General features: G+C 41.4%; 1 protein-coding gene across 8 annotated transcripts in view; it reads right to left on the reverse strand.

The window, feature by feature from the left end:
- kidins220a (kinase D-interacting substrate 220a) overlaps nt 1-22,149 on the reverse strand; it is a 47,495-nt gene that overhangs the window by 17,203 nt on the left and 8,143 nt on the right. For all 8 annotated transcript variants that reach the window (XM_035994393.1, XM_035994391.1, XM_035994390.1 and 5 more), the window contains 18 exons: nt 21,695-21,793; nt 21,356-21,454; nt 20,090-20,287; nt 19,853-19,951; nt 19,415-19,513; nt 18,690-18,788; nt 18,368-18,545; nt 17,945-18,109; nt 16,620-16,799; nt 16,004-16,169; nt 15,630-15,781; nt 14,948-15,048; nt 14,656-14,841; nt 14,332-14,472; nt 13,061-13,298; nt 12,847-12,932; nt 9,571-9,715; nt 8,836-8,998 (listed from right to left, as the gene is read on the reverse strand). In XM_035994393.1, coding sequence (XP_035850286.1) covers nt 8,836-8,998; nt 9,571-9,715; nt 12,847-12,932; nt 13,061-13,298; nt 14,332-14,472; nt 14,656-14,841; nt 14,948-15,048; nt 15,630-15,781; nt 16,004-16,169; nt 16,620-16,799; nt 17,945-18,109; nt 18,368-18,545; nt 18,690-18,788; nt 19,415-19,513; nt 19,853-19,951; nt 20,090-20,287; nt 21,356-21,454; nt 21,695-21,793 — 2,594 coding nt within the window. The remainder of the gene's footprint in view (nt 1-8,835; nt 8,999-9,570; nt 9,716-12,846; nt 12,933-13,060; nt 13,299-14,331; nt 14,473-14,655; nt 14,842-14,947; nt 15,049-15,629; nt 15,782-16,003; nt 16,170-16,619; nt 16,800-17,944; nt 18,110-18,367; nt 18,546-18,689; nt 18,789-19,414; nt 19,514-19,852; nt 19,952-20,089; nt 20,288-21,355; nt 21,455-21,694; nt 21,794-22,149) is intronic.

The following is a 22,149-nucleotide window of genomic DNA, read 5'->3' on the forward strand; positions in this document are numbered from 1 at the left end:
TGCTTTCCATATACATTCGTGGCAAAGTTTAGTCCAATAATTGAAATTCTCTTGTACTAAACTGGACCTGTGCATCCCAAAGCAAACCACAGAGACAAGCAGGCTAATGGGAAACACACCAGGCTGATAAAAAACGAACTGCTTAGGAGCAAGCAGACTTTCTTTTCAGAGGGACTCAGGATTCAGTGGTTCCCTGAAATGCTGATTAAACTCATGTGTAGCGCTCAAACGAAGCCTCCTTGTTCCAGACCCCAAAAACCTTAACTGAACTCTCCACTCTGAGTAACTAAGGCCTCATTCTTGACAAATAGCAAAACACTAAACCTCAGCTTGCTGACAGAGGAGAGTTTGGAGCATCTTAGGGCCATGGTAAAGTTTGTTCATTGTGACACTAATTGCACCACAAACTTCATATCAGTGCATTTGGTTGTTTGATAGCTGAAATGGTCAGTTGATAGGCAGTATGATACAGAGTTAAGTGGGGTGGACAGCAAAAGTAAAGACAAATGTGCTCTTCTGCAGCAGATAGGACCAGAATACATCTGGAATAAGTCTGCAGATAAAATCCATACAGTGAGGGATGAATGTGAAAAATAAAGCTTGGGATACTCAGGCTGAACCAGTAATCCTTTGATTAACTTCACAGAGTGGGATGTGTGCATCAGAAATAAGATGGGAGAGGGATAAAAGAATGTCAAGGAGCGCATGTGAGAGAATGTAAGAGAAAGAGCTAGACAGAGAGAGTAAGTTGTATAGTAAAACTGATTATTACAAAAAACTTCTCTACTGCGATTTGTGTCAGAGTTTGCTGCAGCGAGGAAAAGTCTTGCCTGATTATTAAGAACTTTCTAAAGCACATTTCTTGAGAGACCTCAGCAGACAAATCTGATAAATAAATCCTTGAGCTGTACAGTGGTTGGAAGCATGACACATGCCAAATTAAAAGCTGCTTTCAAAGCAAAGATGGGGAAGAAAAGGACACTTACGATCCCTCTGAATATAGGCTGGATAGGCGCAATCTTTAAATGGCCCTCTTTGGGCATGCTCGCTCGCCTAGTCGTTCTTTGCTATTTCAGTGTGGTTTCCACACACACACACACACACACACACACACACACACACACACACACACACACACACACACACACACACCCTAAAAGGGCCTGACCTCCATTGACTTTTGAAGGGCCAAATGTGTGTGTGTGGGTGTGTGTGTGTGCGCACATGCATGTGTGAGTATGTACATCCGTGTGTGTGTGTGTGTGTGTGTGTATGTGTACGTGTGAGTGCCCGTGGCTCCTGCGGCGGCTGAGTGGCAAATCTCGTTGTCCACTTAAAGGTCAGTGCTGACCCTCTTGCAACCCTGCGCTGCTATTTATAATCAGCCTCCCACCTTCCACAGTTCCGGCACAAAGAGACAGCAGAGCGGGGGAAATATCACCGATAATGCTCAACACCACAGAAATACCAGAATATCAGGCAGTTGTCTGTTTCTTAGCCCTCCTTTCCATCCATCTCAGTGTCACATTTAAATGTTAATTCAACCTTGTGGTCACTGATGGACGTCTCTATGACTAAAGAGCAGAGGCCAGACAGAGGTGTAGTGGAGGCTTTTATTGCATTTGAAATGATTCTTTATGCTTTGCACAAAAAAGGGAACAGAGCAGTTCTCGTTTCAGACCAATTAGACTAATCCTTCAACCTCGGCTTACAGACAGAAATGAAAAGGGCTTTGAGGATTTTCTAACAAAGAATTCAGCATGACGTTCTTTTCGTCCTCACGTGGTAGCCTCTACACACAAATACACAATGAAAAACACACCTTGTGCGCGCACACACACACACACACACACACACACACACACACACACACACACACACACACACACACACACACACACACACACACCTCCTCCTGTGTCACCTGTGCACAATGCATTGGCTGCAATGTTTTTGTTTGTTTTTTCTACATTTCGAGCAGCTCAGCGGGGGTTGAGTGGTGGTGGAGCTAGCTGTGGCTGATTCATGTCTGAGTCACTACCGCCAAACACCTGAGGGATGGAGGAACGACAATGCTAGCCGGGCCGACACAAACACACACACTCACATGGAATCAGCAGAGGACCAGTTTTACTGTATAAACAGTCATGTGGAACCCAGGGGACATATGCATGAATCTGTGTGTGTCCACCACCTGGACTATCTCACTTGGAGCAGCAGCATCACCTGAGGCTTTGAATACATCTGAGACACAAACACACCAATGGCAAACTCTCAATGATCCTGCTAGTATCTCTCTTAATTCTTTTAGCCCATTTTACCTCCTGAGACTGGACTCTCTTTTCTTCTCACTCTCTCTCTCTTAATGCCCTTTCTTTTCTAATACCAACCATCTCCGTTTTCCATCTTTATCTCACACCTACCATACTTTCTTTTTTTTGTCTCTGTCTTTATCTGTCTACTTGTCAGTCAGGGGTCTGTCTGCACACTGGTGTGTAGAATCAATGCCAGAGCCCTATCAGTGATGGAGCCAGAACTCTATTGAGACATAGGTGGTTTCACACCAGCCTTTACAGATTCACACACGTTTTCAGGCCTCTTGGCAAATGGCAGTGCAATGAGCGATGGCATTACCAGTTTTACTCTATCTTTCATGGAAAAACCTCCTGGAGGGAGTTAGCACAGGCACAATGGGCTCCCTCAAAAGAGGACACAGAGAGGGGAAAAAAATTGGGGGTTTTGAGCATTTGCCGTGCATCTAGATGACAGAAAGTGTCACAAATATGATGGGTATTCACATGAACAATAGGTTGCGTTGCAAAGAATAAAGACTTTTCATTTGAGGGCAGGAAAAGTTCAAAAGTATTCATCATGAGAAAAGAATAGGATTTTGCCTTCTTTTTGGCGGCCGGAGCTTATTAAAGGATTCCACATAAAGGGAATCACCCGCATGAGCTTTGGAACAGCACTTTTATCCAGGCACATAATTGCAACCAAATTACAATAATTGTGCCAATTAAAGTAATCCTGAATGAAGAGTGTCATCTTAATGTTTCAGTACTTGGGATAAGAGTCTCTCTAATTAAGACTGAATTGCCTGGCTATGTGTTCATTCAGAGTGCGATTAGTGAAAAAAAGTAAGAAAACAAAAGTTTTGAAGTAGCTGGCTCTAGCCACTTCTCTGAGAGGGGGATTGTTTGGTTGATAAATGTAGGGTCAGAACAACAAAACAGAGAGTAAGAGAGGATGAAGGGAAGAGAGAAATAGTTGAAATAGTTTTCATAAACTGTGACATCAAGATTTGTTTTACGTACAAATAATGGCAAACAGTGACAATGCAATGAACAGCACTTCTAAACACTACATGTTACCTGACAAAAAATTTTCTGCTGTGTTCTGCCTCCTGCACTGTGTGTGTGTGTGTGTGTGTGTGTGTGTGTGTGTGTGTGTGTGTGTGTGTGTGTGTGTGTGTGTGTGTTGAATGCAGCCTGCATCTCAGGGTCTGATTAATTACACTGACTCTCAGAGGAATTGGGGTGACATATGCTCTTGCACTGGAGTGAGAGGTGTTTGTGTTGCATGTGTACCACAAACACTAGCTTTATGTGTGATCTGAGGTGTGTGCATGCATATGTTCCATCGCAAATGCTTGTAGCGGCAAATAGTTTGTATGTGTGCTTGTTTCAGTTACAGCGTACATGCATTTTGCCACAATTTGTGCATGTGTGTATGTACAGTAAGTGTGTCTATATGCAATAGTTTATGTGTAAGTATGTGTGGGTGTGTGTAATGAACAGAGGATTCAGGTGCAGCGCCAGAAACACACTCCTGAGTGCGGCGGGGGCATCCTGGCACAGACAGGGCACCAGATGTCAGAGCAGTGCAGGAACCTGCTCAGTGGACCAGTGACACTTTTTTTTTTCTATTGCTGAAAATGGGATCTAGGCATCCAGGAATAAACTCTCTGAGGGGCCAACTGAACCCGCCCCCATACATCATTAGGTCCAAACATGTTAACCCCTCAATCGAAACACAGATCTATTTCACTTTCAAACAAATCACCACTGTCAAAAAATTTAAAACTAATAATTAGAGACACTGACTGACACTGTTGCCTACAGACTGCATGAACAGTCCTTTAAAAGCCCATGAAGGTGTTTCCATAGATATAGGAGCTGATGATCATGTCCCCTGATCTTGGATTGACGTATAGTTCCATGCTAGTCTGTGTGATTGATTTTCAGAGCTTTCTGTCCTACAGTACGTCTTGCCTAACATGTCACTAGGGCTGCAAATAACAATTATATTCATTATCAATTAATCTGCCATTTCTTCTTCTCAATTATTATTCATCCTATAAAATATTAGAAAACAGAAAATTGTGGTTGTTATTGAATTCACAAAACATCAACACACACAACGGCCCCCAGGAAGACTACCTGGAACTACTACTGTTCTAGCTCAGTCACTTGGAATCACTCTACATTTAGCTATTTAGTGGAAGCTTTTCTGTAATGTAATGCGTCTAAACAACATCAAGGAAATAAACATACAGAAGCCCATTAAGAGTCCTTGTAAATGGCAGGGCTGCTTTAAAGCAATAACCATGAAGCAGGAGAGAGCTAGGTTAGCTATAGTCGTTAAGTCTCTAATGGCAGCTAAACAAGGAACAACTGACTCCTAAGAAGAGACTTAGTTACTGAGATGGAAGAAATGATACAGCTGAAAATGATAGTCACAAGGCTGCAGACTCCAAATTGAATTTGCTAGTGATAAAAAAAACAAAAAAAAAACATTCAAAACACAGAGTTAGACTGTTAATTTGACAGCGACAAATATGAGGGTCGGTCCAAAACATTTTTTGTTTTGTTTTCTGTTCCGCTTCACTGTGCTGGGCAGACCGCAACGCTGGCTCACTGCTCGAGGTGTAATTTGTAGTTTTCCCTGCAGAACCACTGAGACAAACATTTTAGCTACACTCTTGTGTGTGTAAGGTTATTAACCGATTACACATTCTCCATCAGATTAGGAAGGCTGTACCGGCCCACTCCCGCTACGGGAATTAGCGCTACACATTTCTCTTCACGCCCTGTCCTACAATGACACTTCACAGCCCTTCATGGAACCTGTTATTGCCAGGCAAGTTGCTAAAAATGGCTTTTAGCTGTTTTAAAAGCATGTGTGTTTGTGTGAGATATGAGGGAAGGTGGGCGAGTGTTTCTATTTTTTCTCTCTTTTCCAGGAGTTCAGGTACATGCCATAGAGTAGCTGTCACCTTCATCACTAAGAGGCACTCTATGTAACTCATGCTATATTTGACCATGGTTTAGTAGTGTATTGGTCAATTTGTTTTTAATTTAGTAGGCTAGGTAGGGCATAACATCTAAACTGAGACCATCTCTTGACACTGAGCAAAAATTCAAAGGACCACAGGCAAACCTGAATTTTATTTTTACCTTTAAAAAGATGGAGATGGAAACTGAAAATATCTTTTTAGACCCACCTTAATTGTACGATTTAACTAGACTATGGTTTACAAAATATAATATTTCTAATGGTCTGTGTACTGTGGCCTACTGAGCAGTAGTAAGCCTTAGTAAAGGAGAGGAAGAGCATGCTGCTTTGTGACTGAGATGCAGGGCGACAGTTGACCTATAAGGGGCTGACTCACCCCCACGTTCACTTCACCACTAATATATTCACTTAGTAATGCTCAGGGGATGTGCAGCTCTGCGGTGTAAAAATGGTTGAGCACAACAACTCATCCCATGTATTCATATTAAAACACAAACAAAGCACGGACATGAGGTCTGAACCACATTGGTGTTGGAGTAACAGAATGAAACAAAAAAAGATGCTAACTATAAGTTACAGGAAATGGTTCACTGGTTACATTTAAGCTACAAAATAAGACGCGATATGTGTGTGCGTATTCATATGCACTGCTAAAAAGGAAAGCAAAGACAAGTAGCTAATCATTTCTCAAGCAAAGTCGGGAGAAGGGGCCTGAGGTTCCGAGAGGCCAGTCAAGTGCTCATCCATCACTATGGGAAAAAGACAGAATATCTCATCCAGAACAAAAAAGGGACTAAAGAGCCCAAGATCATAAAGAAGAGGAAGAAAGGAGCAGAGAGACATAAAAAGATACACAAACAGAGGCTCGAGTCTTATCAGCGGGAGATTAGTGCAAGAGATAAGGCCTCTAGGCAAGGCGTTGTGTTTAGCCTGTTTCAGGCTTCCTGTCATCATCATTAAGGCCGCTTCTCCGACGGCCACTGCAGAACAGAGCAGCCATTTGGAAAGACACCCAGTGAGGAGGAAGATGAAGAAAGACAGGGCTGTTGGTCAAAAATTAGATGATGCCTATATTAAGTCTAACGAGCAGTGTAAGCACAATGCAATGCTGTGGTGAAGGCACTTAAAACCAAGCCTTTGGTGAGATGTAGAAACGTGGCAGAATTTGATGGCTATACTTACGTGTATAATTATATCTTTTCATTTTCGTTTCATTTTCCACAATAATTATGGCAAAAGTGAGGGCCTTTCCTTTAGGATGTCCACTATACTCATACATGATAAAGATATACAACAGAGAAGTGTAGTGACATGTTTTTTCCATATAAATTAACAATAATAAAAGGCAGAGATCGTCATATCCATCAAAATAATTAGTTACAGCCTTCTGACTAAGATGCTTCATCTAATACCTCATACTCTGTCCGCCCCTCATACTGTACACGTCCCATGAAACACTTCACTGCCATATAAAAAAAAATGGAAGGTGTTGCCTTTTGTCCTCTAAAAAACAAACAGCAAAAACCTGGTCTAATGAGGCAGTGGTTTGCCTTAGAGATGGGGGAGGCAGGGTTGTCTGCTGAATCTAGCTGGCTGACTGGCTGACAGTAACTGCCTGTGACGCTTCCCTGCCGCAGGAGTCGTAGGCACTAGTGTATTGTGACAGAGTGCAACCTTTAAAGGCCATCGACTGATGCACAGCAGCACCCAAACCCAGTGACTCGGCCTGTGTTGGTCTCCTCCTCTTGTCTGTGTGAGCACGCCTTAAAGCATCGGTGACCACACACATACAAAGACATGGACAATCATACTGTATACACACACAGAGACACAAAACAAGTGCATTATGATCAATTACAAAATATGTCTGTCAGTTGCCAATTAATGTGGCACTCAAAGCCATTGGCAGTGACTGTGGACTAATGTAGCCCGCACAGAAAACAAAAATCCTCTACTGCCACCTGCTGGTCAAAGCTAATTATTTCAGTATTTCAAAGACAACATCAAGAAATGTGATTATTCATTGACTCCAACTCTTAAATTCTGTTTTGGCTTTTTGGTCTCCTCAGAAAGGTCAGGACACAGGAGCAACTCTGCAGGGGTTTAGCGGTTTACCGACAACGCTAAACTCATCAGACATCATTTCCATTTTATCTTATGTAACAGGTCGCCTCAGTCTGCTAATGTCATACCCCAAGTTAGAATGAAAGTGATGGAAAGACAATAAAGCAGGGCTCATGTGACCAAAATGTGTAAGGCTGCGACTAAGATTTTTCCTAGGTCGCACCGGTGCACCTAACGTCCTCGCATCCGCTGCCTCTCCACGAACAAAGTGATGTCGTTTATATCATTATGGTTTAATGTTGCGTTACATGACCCATTCCTTCTGTAAAGCCGTGCCTGTGTTTGGATCTCTCCTCCGCGCGGCCCCGCCCCCATTCACTCACACACGGCTCCCCTGCAACATGGAGAGACACAGCGCCGCCGGTCCAAACTGCTGACATTTGTCTACAGTTTTAATTGTTATTAACACAGCTATATATTAAATATGAGAGGGAAACCTGTATTTGTACCAGTGTTTCCGCTAGTAACTTTCTGTTATTGCGGCCGCACAAAAAACACATTAGAAGTTATTAAATGCAACTAACTTCAGTTCGTTGAGTAGGCTAATAGCGTGTGAGATGGAGCCTGCTGGACCTGGGCAAGAGATTTGACCCATGGCCAGAAAATCATAGTTCATAAAAATGCAGCGCAGTGACGATACAGACATTTCATAGCCTACACAAGACGTGTGTTTTTTTTTTTTAAGATTTCGGCCTTTATTTTGATAGGAAAGCTGAAGACATGACATGGGAGAGAGAGGGGGGAATGACATGCAGGAAAGGGCTGCAGGTCGGAGTCGAACCTCTATATATACCAACTGAGCTATCCGGGCGTCCTCTTTCTCTTTTAATCAGTCTGTTATTGTTGAAAACAAGTGAAGGAGCTTTCTCAGAGATATATATTTTTTTAATATATCCTAGGCTATTTATTTCAGATAACTTTCTGAATGTGTTGCAGCTGTATATTTTCAGACTGGTAAAGGAAACCCTATTACTTTATTTACTACTACTACTTTTATTTTAATCGCAATCTGTTTTAATAAAAGAGCTTGTGAAAAGTGGCTTTGACTTAAAACTGAACATTTAGCCCACTTTGTAAAAAAATACAGAGCTATATATCATGTATCGCCATTCAGCATTAACGGTGACGCGAGGAAAAATTTGAGTGCATCTACATTTTGTGCTGGTGCACCTAAATAAAAAAGTTAGGCGCACCAGTGCAACCAAGGCAACAAGTTAGTCTGGAGCTCTGTAAAGGAAGGTAAAAAGAATAAAATGAAGAAAGGTGGCGTATTGAAGAAGCCTGTACAACCTTGTAGATCAGAAAAGCGAGAGTGTGTGTGTTTGTGTGTGTGTGTGTGTGTGTGTGTGTGTGTGTGTGTGTGTGTGTGTTTTTGTGTGTGTGTGTGTGTGTGTGTGTGTGTGTGTGTGTGTATACCTCTCATAGATGGTCTTCAAAGCCATCTGGTCAGGCACTCCGTCAGACTCTTCCAAAAAGAGGATGATCCACGATGTTCTGTAAGGCCACTCTTCTGTCAGGTTGATCCATGATGCCAGACGATCCCAGTTGAAGATGATCTGATTGGCCCGCAACAAACGACCTGTAAACAATGGTGCAGAGGATTAGTGGCCTTGGAAGTCACTGGTCTTTCTCTGCCTGAGAAAACCAACATCTCAGGATTGTGCATCCTCCTGATCGTCTCTTTAATAATCTGCCCTAAACATCTCACAAACCATTCTGCTATGGAGGGTTATTGTTGAAACTTTAACAGAAGCTGGCCAACATCAAACTAGTGTTTAACTGTTCCTCAAACTGCTACTCGGTTCTGTTACCTTTGTATAATCTGTTGTCAATATATTGGGGAATTTGTGTCCATCATTTTTGAAATCTTAACTTCCTGACATGTTATTATGCAAATAATATCTATTTTTAATTTAAATGCCCGCCTCTGCAACCACATGTTGACTCCTGCTGGTCTAGAATTAAATCCCATCAGAGCTTTGTTTTGTGTGTTTTCCCTAATCCATCTCCAGTAACATTTCCCAATGGGAACCATTCAATAAGCGTAATTAGAAGTAAATCACTTCGATGTTGCTGTATAAACAAAATGTAATTTGTTAATATATTACGAGATGAGGGTGATGCTAAAGCAGAATATGGTTTATTCTTTACCTGTGATAGAAACAATGTTGAGCAGCCGCCTCATGGTCTGTGGGCTAATGTCGCTGAACCAGTCCTCGGTCACCAGCAGCTTGGTCAGGTCGAAGGACATCTGTCTGGTGACGGTCCTCTGCATCTGCCGACGCCGGTATGTGTCCTTAACAGAAAAGACAAGGAAACAAAGAAAGACAGAAACTCATTTCACATTTTACATGTTTGGATTCGTCATGTTTTCAGCTGGCTTGGCAAGATTAAAATGTGTCCAAGACGGTCTTATTGGTTGTTTTAAAGCAACTTTAACATAACAGACATTTGAAAAGAATCAGCATGCCATTTTATCAGAACTCTATGAATTAAATCCTGTGTCAAACAAATGGGAAAGCAGGCACTGTCTTACAGTCATAAATGTAAAACCAATACAGTCAGAGGAGACATTTACAGCCAAATACTACACAGGGAAGTCTTAAAAATAAGATCTCTGTAAAGACAAGAGTTTTCGATTACTTATGCGTCATCCATTTAAGCTGTGCATCATAAGACAGGAGCACAGGTGTTTCAGGATCACCATGTGATCTCAGGACATGTCATTGTAAAACCTTCAGCTTAAATAGATTGCGGAATACATGTAGATGGGTGGATAGGGCCTCATATTCCCATATTCTTGACTTCCTGTGTACACTATTGTAACCATGTTTAACTGTATTAAAGGCAGGGTTGGTAATGTTGTAAAGCTAGCAGGATTTGAAAGTAGCATCTCCTTGGGGCTCCGTCTAACCCCCCCCCCTGCTCTCGGGGCTCCAACCCACACACAGACGTGTACAAGCAACGGTGCGTCGCTGATTCAGACCAGAGCAGAAAAAGGACCACAATTTTACTTCATGTCTCTTTCACCAGTAAGCAAACACCTAAAATCATACCGAACGTTTAAAACAAACATCACTAATGTTAGCAATGCTGCGACGGCGCCCATTGAGCTCAGGCTCGTACACAGGAGGGGTAGACTACGCACAGCGGGGCAAGGAGACATTTCATTGGTTCTTTCCAAGCGGACTGCAAGGCAGTGATTGGTGGGCGTTTTTACAGGATTACAACAGCTATAAATGACAGATCTTTTTCGTTCCTTTTTCAGAGCCCATAAGTTATTTATTGCTTTCAGGGTGTAAAGACCATTTTAAACAATATATAAAAAAAGTTTATAGTGGAAATAGTTACCAACCCTGCCTTAACATGCAACCCAAGTATACATTTATGGGCTATTTTGCTCTCAATCAAAATGAAATTATTTTATTTTAGCATGTCAGTGGTACAACTTTTGCAGCAGCATACAAGCAGTTACTGACTGTAAAGATAATCCAGCAAAGGTTTGCAGCTTAACCCTATGAATGGGGCGTGAGTGAAACCAATTAAAAGCAATTTTATCACTTTAACGATCAGCTTCATCCGCCTTCCCTTCTATGTCATCTATCTTTTCATAAGCAAAACGTATAATTCCCTGTGACTGAAAATAAAAATCAAAGAGCCACTGTCCAATGCTGAACAGTCATGACAAGCAGGCGAGCTGTTGACACAGATCTAGAAGAGAACATCTGTGATGATATCAAACAGCTGCCATGGTCATGAGCCAAGGCGAGGCTTTTGGTTGACTTTGAAGTCGTAACGCCAGTCTCATGACCTCTTTCTCAGAGAGATGAAACATATGGCCACCACTCAGTCAGAACTGAAAAGGTCCATCATAAAGACAGTCCTGTGTGGCTGACTTTCCAATATATATTGATTTTTACTGTAGCTTTACAGCTTTATTGGTTAATTTAGACGATTGTTTCTGTATTTGCTTATGTCTACTGGTTCTTCCTCTCCTTGCTGATACCTAATTTTATAAACAGTCTATGACTGATACACATTTCAATCATTCTGTGAAACATGGTTATACTTTGCGAGGGCAGTTTGTTTTATTTTTATTTATTTTTAAACTGAATGCAGAGTTCCAGGTAATAATAATTTTTCTTATAATGGGGATTCATTTAATTTTAATACATGGAAATAAAATGGTAGAGATCCTCCTAATGTCATCCACAACTTGAGAAGCCACATGAAAATGGAGAGCCACTAATTCATTTTCCCCTCTTGCCCTCATTTTAATCTCCACTTGTAGAAAGAGGGCCCTCCTGCCAAGAGCTAGCTAGTGGCAGAGGGCAAATAAAAAGAGCATTACGCCCCATAATAGAAGGGCCAACACCAATAATTGAGGGTACTAGATAAACCCGAGGTACAAACAAATGTCAAACAAACAAACAAACAAGAGAGGGAGGCGGGAAGGAAGAAGGGGTAGTGGGAAGGTCTCGCAGGGGGGAGGCAGGCATCAGCGACAGCAGCAGAGTCACTTAGCCTCCTGCCAGCAGACCTGGTGCCAGTGTTTTGTCACAGGGACCCACTGCTGCTAGGCCTTGTCATTAGGCTGTGGCAACGCAGCAGGAAGGATAAACAGTCATTACATCAATTACACCAGGAACCTTGGCCGCACACCGAGCACCTCTCTTTTTGTCTCTGTGTGTCTCCTTCTGTCCTCTGGCCTGCACAGTGCCTGCCAACACCACGACTGTACAGAACCCCCCCCCCCCCCCCACTCCCCACCGCTTCAGGGAGGAGGCCAAAAAGAGAGAGCAGTGAGGGTTTCTTAAGCAGCATCACCAACCCTTATCCAAGGTTTTCTATTCACATTATGGTGAACTAATTGAATTTTAATTTTGTTTGATTAATGTCAAGACGGTAAACATTAGTTTCCAGCTGTATGATATTTCCGGATTACATGAGTGTTGCGGGAATAAGTGTGGTGGGAAAACAAATTGATTTTATATCGTTCTATAAACATTACATCTGTCTCCATTTAAATTTAGTAGCAAAACCTTTTCTGCAATATGTTGGCTTTTATGATTTGGTTGTCATGGGTTAGGGTGGGGGTGTGAACTGTGTCTACTTAGGGTGACAAGTAGAATAAACAGTGCTTGATATATTGGTGTTGGTATATCTAATTTGGATTTACCATAATCATACACATGGATTTGTATTGCTATTATTGCCCGCCTATTATTATTATCATCATTCTTTCACCTATGACTCATATTGCATCCTCAGCCATCTGAGAAGGGGGGGTAGGGGGGGACTTCTCTTTGAATTACCTCTCCCATAGTCTTTTGTCTATGTGCCATGGTTCGTCCTTGTGTTCTTTAGTTCGAGAGCTTGTATGAGATATTGGCCTATACAAATACACTTGACTTGAATAGCTGTTACCCTGCGGTTTAAGGCGTTCTTGCTGCCAAACTTGGCCTGGTCTTGGCTGGTCTGAGACATCCTCCTGTCGATGTCTTCATGCCATCCTGGACAGAGAGAGAGAGAGGAAGAGAAAAAGAGAACGTCAGCTTGTCAATTAATGCCCCAAACTGTGTGCAATCCTCCATATATGTGTACACATACAATACGTTGTATATTAGCCCTTATCCTTTACCCTCAGCAGGCAATGGCTCTCCATTGATGGGGGCTGCCATGCAGAGCTTCTTGGCCGTGCTGAGGCCTCTGCTGTTGAGGAATACTGGCAGGTGGACGATGTTCCTCATGTAGTCATGTCCGTTGATGTTGGAGTCTCTCAGCACACTGTTAAGGTTTTGGTTGATAGCTTTGATGATAATATGGGGGTCACTGGCAAAGATGGAGATAAAAGGGCCTTTGGAGAAAAGTACCCTCACCTTGAATGAGAAAGGAACCATAAGTTACTGTGTAATGACATCTTTCACCACCTTTTTTGTTATTCCATGTAATGTTTTTCAAACTATGAAACCAGTTACACTACTATCTGTAATTAATAAAAAACAAACTTGACTGATTTGTTTCAGTCATGTGAAAAACTGAGTTTTAGCACAGTACATTCCTTTGTGGAGTGTCCACATGGGTAGTTTACAATCTAATCAATCGACAACAACATGACAGCTAGAGGCAACAGTCAGCTGTAGTACCTATGCTTAATGACTCCTGTGAGAGCTTACTGTCCGCAGCAGATGGTGTTGGGGATTTCCACTCTTCTAACTAAGGGACATTGTCCAAGTGTCACAGGACATTGATTTCTGCTTTATGCATACATGGTTTGTTAACCCCTGGCCACCTCCCCCAGCCTTGCCCCACAAGATGATGAACCTCTGTCCCTACAGCTGCTGTTAGCACCATAAACTAAGGCACCATCACATGATCTGCATCTTTAATGCACATTATCTGGTAGGAAAAGTACACAAACGTAAGAAAAAAAAGACTCAATTTGTGTAACCTACAAAAACTGGATTTCAGAGTGTTTGAATCTCTGAAGACAAGATGGTTTCAGAGTGACTGGGAGGTACTTGCAGAGATGAGAAGATTACATTAGCACACAGGAGGTTGCCATCCACTCTGGGATTACTCCATCAAATAATAACATTTGGCTAAAGGAAATTCTATTACAGCAGCTGGGAGGAAAAATCTAAACTTGGAGGCGTGCTGAGGCAGCTGGGAACACCAGGATGGCTGCCCAAAACTGAAGATGTGTGGAATCTGTGTGCACAGGTGAAAGGCCCACAGAAAGTTGAGGCCACCTGGCAGCAGCTCTACAACAGTCTGTTTCATGGTTCAATTTTGCTTGAGTGACAGATGTTAAAAAAATGTAATTGCTGCATTTTTATCTTGTTATCAGTCAAGAGGAAGCTATGCTCATCATTTATGTTCCCATGCACAGAAGCATGTGCAAACACACACCGTGTCCAGCATCTGCAGAACTTTGTCCTGCTCACAGGCGTCCAGTCCGTCGATGATGACAGCCATGCGTGTCTGGTTCTGGGTAAAGCCATCAATGGTTTTGGCCATTTTTGACATTAGCTCCACTTCATGCTTCAGAACCTGGTGTGAAACAGGGATAGAAAATCAATGGCTCAAAATAAGGAAGAAGGAAATTGATTGGATAAGGAACTACAGCTTCATAACTCCATAGGCAAATGGAATGCCCCTTTAGTCATGACAACAGGATGTCGAAGGATTTGCATTCGTCCTTGATTAGGTACAATGAATAGTGTGTTAGTCTACCTTCATAAATCCTTCACTCTTGAGTCTATGCAAGTTGTTGGCAGCACTGTGCAGCCGTTTCCTCTGGGAGTTGAGGACGGAGTCGGCCACCTGCCACCAGGTCCTACAGTTGAGCAGTAAGGCAAGGCCCACCACACTGGCCATGGCTATCAGCACTGCATTTACTGTCAAGTTATTAGGGTCCACCTGGGAATAAAAGCATTGAAACAGATTACTAGGGCATCCAGTGACCAAGTGGTTAGAAGGTATACTGTTTAAACGCAATGTCACCTTTTAATTTGCTCTAACCCACCTTAAAGATGGCCAAAAGGGCCATACCAGTGATCAGGCATCCCAGTGTCAAGGAAAACAGCACGAAGGAAGGAACACAACATGTTTTCTTCCACTTCTTACCTGGGGTATGGGAGAAAGTTAGAGAATAATGTGAGAGAGAGCACTTAGATTATAAAACTAAGAAAAGCAATATTTTCTATGCACATGAATTACCACAATTTTCGCACATATTAAGATAATTTGAGGACAGATGTAGTATATAGAGAAAAGACTGCCTAAACCGTTCATTTTAAGCACTAGGTATACTTACAACTTTGAAACTTACTTACTTAACAGAATTCTCTACATTTTCGGTGATGCAAAATTAGATTAAACACCAGTTGTAAGAGACCTTAATAAGGGGACCTGGTTTATTGGTTATTGGATAAGCGGACGAAGATGGATGGATGGATGGATGGTTTATTGTGTTATTAAACAGAAATATATTTCACTTCTTTAAATTTATTTTTTTCAGTCTACAAAAACTGTACAGCGCACATACATATTTTAATTTGTCAGCCATTAATATATATTAATGCAAGCTCGTAATTGCAAATGTAAGAATTTTATTATCAATTACAGGTCAGATTGTGACTTTGTGTGCTGGCTGAAAAGTCATTGATGTCATGACTGATATATAAAGCAACAGATAGCATTGTCACCTTGGATCTCGTCTTTCTTGAAAACCCTGAAGAGCCTGGTGGCCATGAAGCCAAACTCCCTCTCACAGGCATCAGAGAGTGTGGCAATCATCTCGGCCATGGAGGTCTCCCCTCCAACACTGGACAGACGATTATAGTCTGTGAACAGGAACCTGTGTGAAATGTGAGAAACAGAAATGATGCTGTGATTTCCTCAATTACACAGCAAACTGCAGATGGGACTGGGGCTAAAGTATTCATTTTAACAATGTTGTTAACATTGCAATAGATGGAATAGTGAATGGTACTAACCCACCAATTGAGGTTCAAATAATAAATGCATAGTGTGCGTGTGTGTGTGTGTGTGTGTGTGTGTGAGAGAGAGTCACTGTCACCTGACAGGCAGTGCGCGGGTGGTCTGCTCAGGAAGTTCAGGGGGGTTGACAAACATCAGTTTGAGGAGCAGCTCGAGGTAACCGACCTGGCGAGCCAGACGGGTGCTGATGACCCACGCCCAGTTCCAGCTCTCCCTCTCACGTCGACTTCCAAAGTACACCAACACTGGAGAGAGTAGAAAATCCTCATTTCATGATTACAATGGTTAAGTTATATTCCTACACATCAGTAAATTATCTCTTAAATATCAATAAAAAAATCTAAATTAGGCTCATGTCATTATATTTAAAATTGGTTGTATAAGGGCATGCTCTAGTGAGCAAAGCAGTTTCAAAAGCATCATACAGCTAAGGTTCATCTTGTACAAATGAATCAAGCATTATTTTCTTAATAATCTAAAAAAAATTATTTCAGGGAGCATTTGTATAAGGATATGTGTAAGCGTTTCTGTGTGGAACACCTTTTGCTGTCACAAAAACAGAATACAAAAATATGCCATTATGTAATTCAAACACTTCCAAGGAGGCTGTGGAGCAGGTCAAATGAAAACTGAATTTCTATACAGTCATCAGTTATAGTATCAGTGTTGCATTTCTAGCTTATCTGTCTCCTCACCAAAAAAGATGTAGAGCAGAGCGAGGAGGGTGAGAGAGACGGCAATTGCCAGCTTGGGATCAACAGTAAAGCCCAGAACCACGGCTACTGAGCCACAAAGTAGCAGGGTGAGAAAGACCACCAGCCAAGAGAACTGGAACAATGGCTCTATCTGCTGGCCTGCAAAGGTCTTCATCTCATCTGATGGACAAGAGGAAGAAGAAAGGAAGTATTAGAAAAGATTAAAATATAAAACACTAAGTCAGGATATGGAGCAATATGAAAATAAACCCATTTAACATCATAACTTAAATTGATACAGAAGGATTGAACTGTGGAAAGGCACTCTCAAAAAAGCTAATTTTGACAATTCGGTACTTTTCATCTTTGTATTAGATATTTTTTAATGTTGTGGGCTTACTTACTACGTGTGCAAAAAAAACAGTTCACATTCGTATTGCGATTCAAGCTCTACTGATTTAAAATCGATTCATAGAATTCCAAAAATCGATTCATATTTTTTATTTTCTTTCGTTTTGTAATGGCCTGTATACTATTGTCCTGAAATGAGTTTAGCTTGCCATTCCCATAGATGGCGCTGCGTAGAATTCACACTGACGCCTGGGCACTTGTCATAATCAAAAGAAGAACGAGTGCAGCAGAAGTAGTTTAGTCGGCGCAAACAATGGCAATCCTCACAGAAAGAATTATTCAACCTGCTCCATCCTCATTGAAGGCAAGAGTTTGGGCACATTTTGGCTTTTATAACCTCGAGAGGAAGACGGAACTTGATAGGAATCATGCTATATGCAGGCTTTGCAAAGCGAAAGTTAAGTATTTTGGAAACACCAGAAACTTGAGAACTCCCATGGTACGCCATCACCCAGAGATTAAGATTAAAGATGTGGATGAACAACAACCTAAAGTACCTAACATGCCAGTCAACCAACGCACTCTTTCAATGCTCTAAACTCCCACCGAACTCTGAACGAAAAGCTCTTTTTATTTAACAGTTTTATTCTATACTTGAATTAAATGTATTTGAAAGCTGGCCAAAGCTTGGCACTTTGCAGTTTTTAGTTGCAAAGGTTTTTATTTTGTATGAAGACATATAAAGTAATATCAAACTACATTTAATTTGTTGTGTTTCTTTTCTTTTAAATTGTATGTCTACTGCAATCACATGGGAAAAGTAACTACATTTACATACTGTGAATCGTTTTTTTTTTTTTTAAATCGAGAATCGTTTTTGAATCGAAAATCGATTTTGAATTAAATCTTGAGCCTAAAAATCGATATTGAATTGAATAGGGACATTTTCTGAATTGTGCACCCCTATTACTTACCCTCCAGTTTCTTAAGAAGGAAAGACTTGCCGCTGCCCCACTGAGCGTACAGTCCAACACAGATTGGTGGCTGCATGGTGGGCTCACTAAGGATGTCTGCTAGAGCACTGCTATACAGGTCATAACCCAACATGTCTCCATCTGACTCAGAGGGGGAGAGGTGCTCTGAGAGAAAGAAAGGGAGAGAGAGAGAGAGAGAGAGAGAGAGAGAGAGAGAGAGAGAGAGAGAGAGAGAGAGAGTGAGAGTGAGAGAGAGAGAGAGAGAGAGAGAGCGAGAGAGAGGTTAAACAGTGCAGAGGAAGATAAGAGAATACAAAGTAAAGCAGTTTTCAGGATATTTTGCGATTTCTGAACCAACAAAGCAATGAGCTTGTTTTGGCACACCATTTTTTTTTTTTTATTAAATAGAAAAATGGGTCATACTGGCTCCAAATATCTGTGTGAGGATGCTTTTCTGGTGGGTACAGTCAATGTTGTATGGTGTCTCTCCAGCTTTGTTTGGGCGGTAAAGCAGGCGGCCATCTTTAGGGTTCCTCAGCAGCAGCTCAGCCAACTTTCGACTTCGCCCACGGATGGCAATGTGGAGGGACGTGTCTCCTTTCTTAAGAAAGAGTTATACTGAATTGACTGAAAAGTAACTTACTGACTGACTGAAAATAATGCTATAAAAGTAGTGTTATTACAAGATTTATATGTACAAGTGTGTGTAATGTGTAAGTGTGTTTTTAATAAAAAAAAAAAGTACCTTCTCCACTGCAGACACCTTGGCTCCTTTATCCAGCAGGAGTTCCACTATCTCTATGTTCCTCATTTTTGTTGCTTTGATTAGTGGGGTCTCGCCCTCCTAAAACGCAAAGATGCATGCAACATTACATCACACAATTCACACAATATAAATTCAGAATTTTATTTTGAACAGAACACGTTGGACCTTTACATTTTGAATTAATCAACAGTACACACGTGAAAAAAAAATACCACTGTGAACACAGAGTCTTTTAGAATTAAAGAAAGCCTAGGGTAGGCTGTTATGGCAATATTCATAGTTGTCTGCATTTTTGGTCAACAGCATTTTTCCAGATATTTTAGAAACTTTAGATTTATGTTGTTAACAATGTTCTTATTAAACACAGTGAATGGAAATATTTTAAACTTTTTACATTTCAAACTTAGTGTATAAGAAATTAAGAGAAATAAAGAAATGTGCTTTCAAACTAACAGTCAAGAAATTTCATGGATAAGAGAGAGTGCATTTTACTCCTTTACTAAAGTGTGTGCCCCGGGCGCCTGGGTAGCTCACCTGGTAGAGCGGGCGCCCATATGAGGCTCAGTCCTCGACGCAGCAGCTCAGGGTTCGAGTCAAACCTGCGGCCATTTGCTGCATGTCTTCCCCCCTCTCTCTCCCCCCCCTTTCCTGTCTAAAGCTGTCCTGTCTATTAAAGGCTAAAATGCCCCAAAAAAGTGCCGTACCTTAGTGCAGCTCTCGGTGTCAGGGTTACACTGCAGGATGTCTCTCACCATGGTAGCGTTACCTTTCTCCACTGCCCAGTAGAGGGCAGTCTTTCCATCCTGAAGTGGAAAGGACAAGGCAAATACTAGCTTGCAAAATAAACTGTACATACAAAAAGTCATGTGGACAAGTGTGCATAACTGAGAATGCAGTGAATGCATTTTGTATTGTGAATAGTAACCTTATTGTAGCATATGTGTAACAGACATAAATAGACAGAAATAATACTTGAGTATGTTTGTGTAATCCTATGGATTAAAGTTCACTTTACCTAGAAACAACAGAACTAAACAGTATTGAGTAGCAGTGTGACATATCACATAGAGAACACAAGAGGGCCCCATGCATGTTTTTAAACATCAATAAGGCAGCAAAGACAGTGGGAGAGGAGCTCCTACCTGGCCCCTGACGTCAATATCAGCATATTTGTTCAGAAGAGCTCGGACTATCTCCACATGACCTCCTCTCACTGCTCCAATCAGCATTGTCTCCCCGCTCTGACAGAGATGGTGAAAGAGAGAAAGAAAGGAAAAACAGATGGATGAATTGCATTATATTCACATTGTATTTCATATCAACTACTCTTCTACATCTTCAACTAGCAAGCTTGTAAGGCTGCTGTAGGGTGGCCTCACCCTGTCTGGAATATTGACATAGGTGCCGGCATCCAGCAGGTCCTGTACGATCTCGGTGTGACCCTCCTTGGCAGCAATGGCCAGGGCTGTGTTGCCATCCTTGTCCGTCATGTTGACATTTGGGTTTCTCTTCAGGAGCTCCTTTACAACATCTGTATAGCCACCTTTTACTCCCACAATCAGAGCCGTCATTGAGTTCTGAAAAGACACAGAAACAAGGAATTTAAATTTACAAATTTCAGCCATCTAATCCAAACAGTTTCTCTCTGCTTAACTAGCTGTTAGGATTTTAGTTGGTGTTTATTATGACAAATGTTCAATAATGTATGGGTAAACATTAATTGTATTTCCAAAATGTTATCAGTTTATTTCAGCAGTTCTGGGAGACACTACAGGCTTAATTTATCATTGCTATATCATCTAGCAAGCCCACTAACTCATGTATTTTTCCAGGCACTAGAGTCTCTAAATCACATATAAATGAATTGCTCTGCAACATTAGCTACCATAGTTGCATCTGATTATTGATGCTACATATCGAACTATCACATCGTTCAATTTGTGACAGCACAGATGCAACATGACTCGAAGGAGCACAGATGTGCTGCGTCATAGATGCAATCAATTATTTAATATTGCAGTTTACTAATGAGTTTGTGGCGCTTGGGAGCATTAAATCTTGATTATGTGAAAACTACACTGGCGAGAACAGGCCGCTTTGTGTGTCACGGCACCTACAATGAACCCAAAACAAAATTAGACTTGCTCAGCTGTTAAGATACCTATTCAGACTACCAAATCAAATATTAACATTGTTTGGGAAACACTGCCAAATAGTATACTATGTCAAACACTTCTGGGTGCAAAGCCACATAGAAGGCATTGTAACATGGGTATCAGCACTCAAAAACTAAAATAACAATTGAACATTTTTTTCCAAACTTTTAAAGGATTTCAAAACTGTCCAGACATAGCAACCTGATAATAAAAACTGCCATCATCTAGATTAGTGTGTAGATACTGTGATCAAACTTATTAATCAACAATATTTGTATTATTTGATTCATCAGAAATATCATATTGTACTTTAATCAATATCTTGACGGACAATGTACATGAATTTAAATTTATCAATATGGTCTTATTTAGAATTGTGTAAACTACAATTATAAACTGCAATTCTACTTACTCTGCTAGTGTTGGATCTCTATTGAATGATACTGACATAGTCTACAACCATTCACACGACATCTTCAATCTGCTTACCGCTCCTTCTTGGTCCACATCAGCTCCGTTGGCCAGAAGGTGCATCACACTGTCATAGTGGCCCTTCCTGGCTGCCCAGATCAAAGGAGTGGTACCATACTGCAAAGAAAAGAAGAAATATGATAGAGTGCATTAGACATGAGTGGCAAGTTACTATTTAGTCAACAACCCAGGGACTTGTGAATAATCATGAAGGAATAACAAATAAAAGGAAGAGGGACTTGGAGATCTGGAAGGTGGATGCAGACCACTTGAATCTTTTTAGCTCATACCACTAAATATATCTTCTGTTAATGTTAAAAACAAGTTAATGTTGAACATCTGTCAGTATGTAGCTACCTTGTCGGAGCAGTTGACCTTGGCGCCGTGCTGCAGCAGGAGACGGACAATCTCTGCGTGGCCTCGACCTGCCGCCCAGATGATGGGGTAGACGCTGTACTGTTGGGCCAGAGGAGAGGGGTGAAGTCATGCTGACAGTAACTAATGATCAGTGTCAGGCCTGCGGTCGTACTAACGCTTTAAGCCACCTTACATGACTGAGACAGCAGGTGATGGGTGAGGCATCGCACTGTGCAGGTGAAGAGCAGGGTTGTAGTTGTGTTCACATTTTTGTTACTGTAAAGTTATGTGTACTGACATTTACAACTCTATCAGTTTTTAACTAGTGAGCTGAAACATTGCATTACATTTACATGGAGCGATCAGAGTAAAACACATCATGTGAACACTTTCTTTAAAATAATCTGCCCCATTCAGAGAATATTGTATGTACTGTAAACATACCTGTTATCTTT

This window comes from Sander lucioperca, chromosome 18 (genome assembly GCF_008315115.2).
Source record: "Sander lucioperca isolate FBNREF2018 chromosome 18, SLUC_FBN_1.2, whole genome shotgun sequence".
Lineage (NCBI taxonomy): Eukaryota > Metazoa > Chordata > Actinopteri > Perciformes > Percidae > Sander > Sander lucioperca.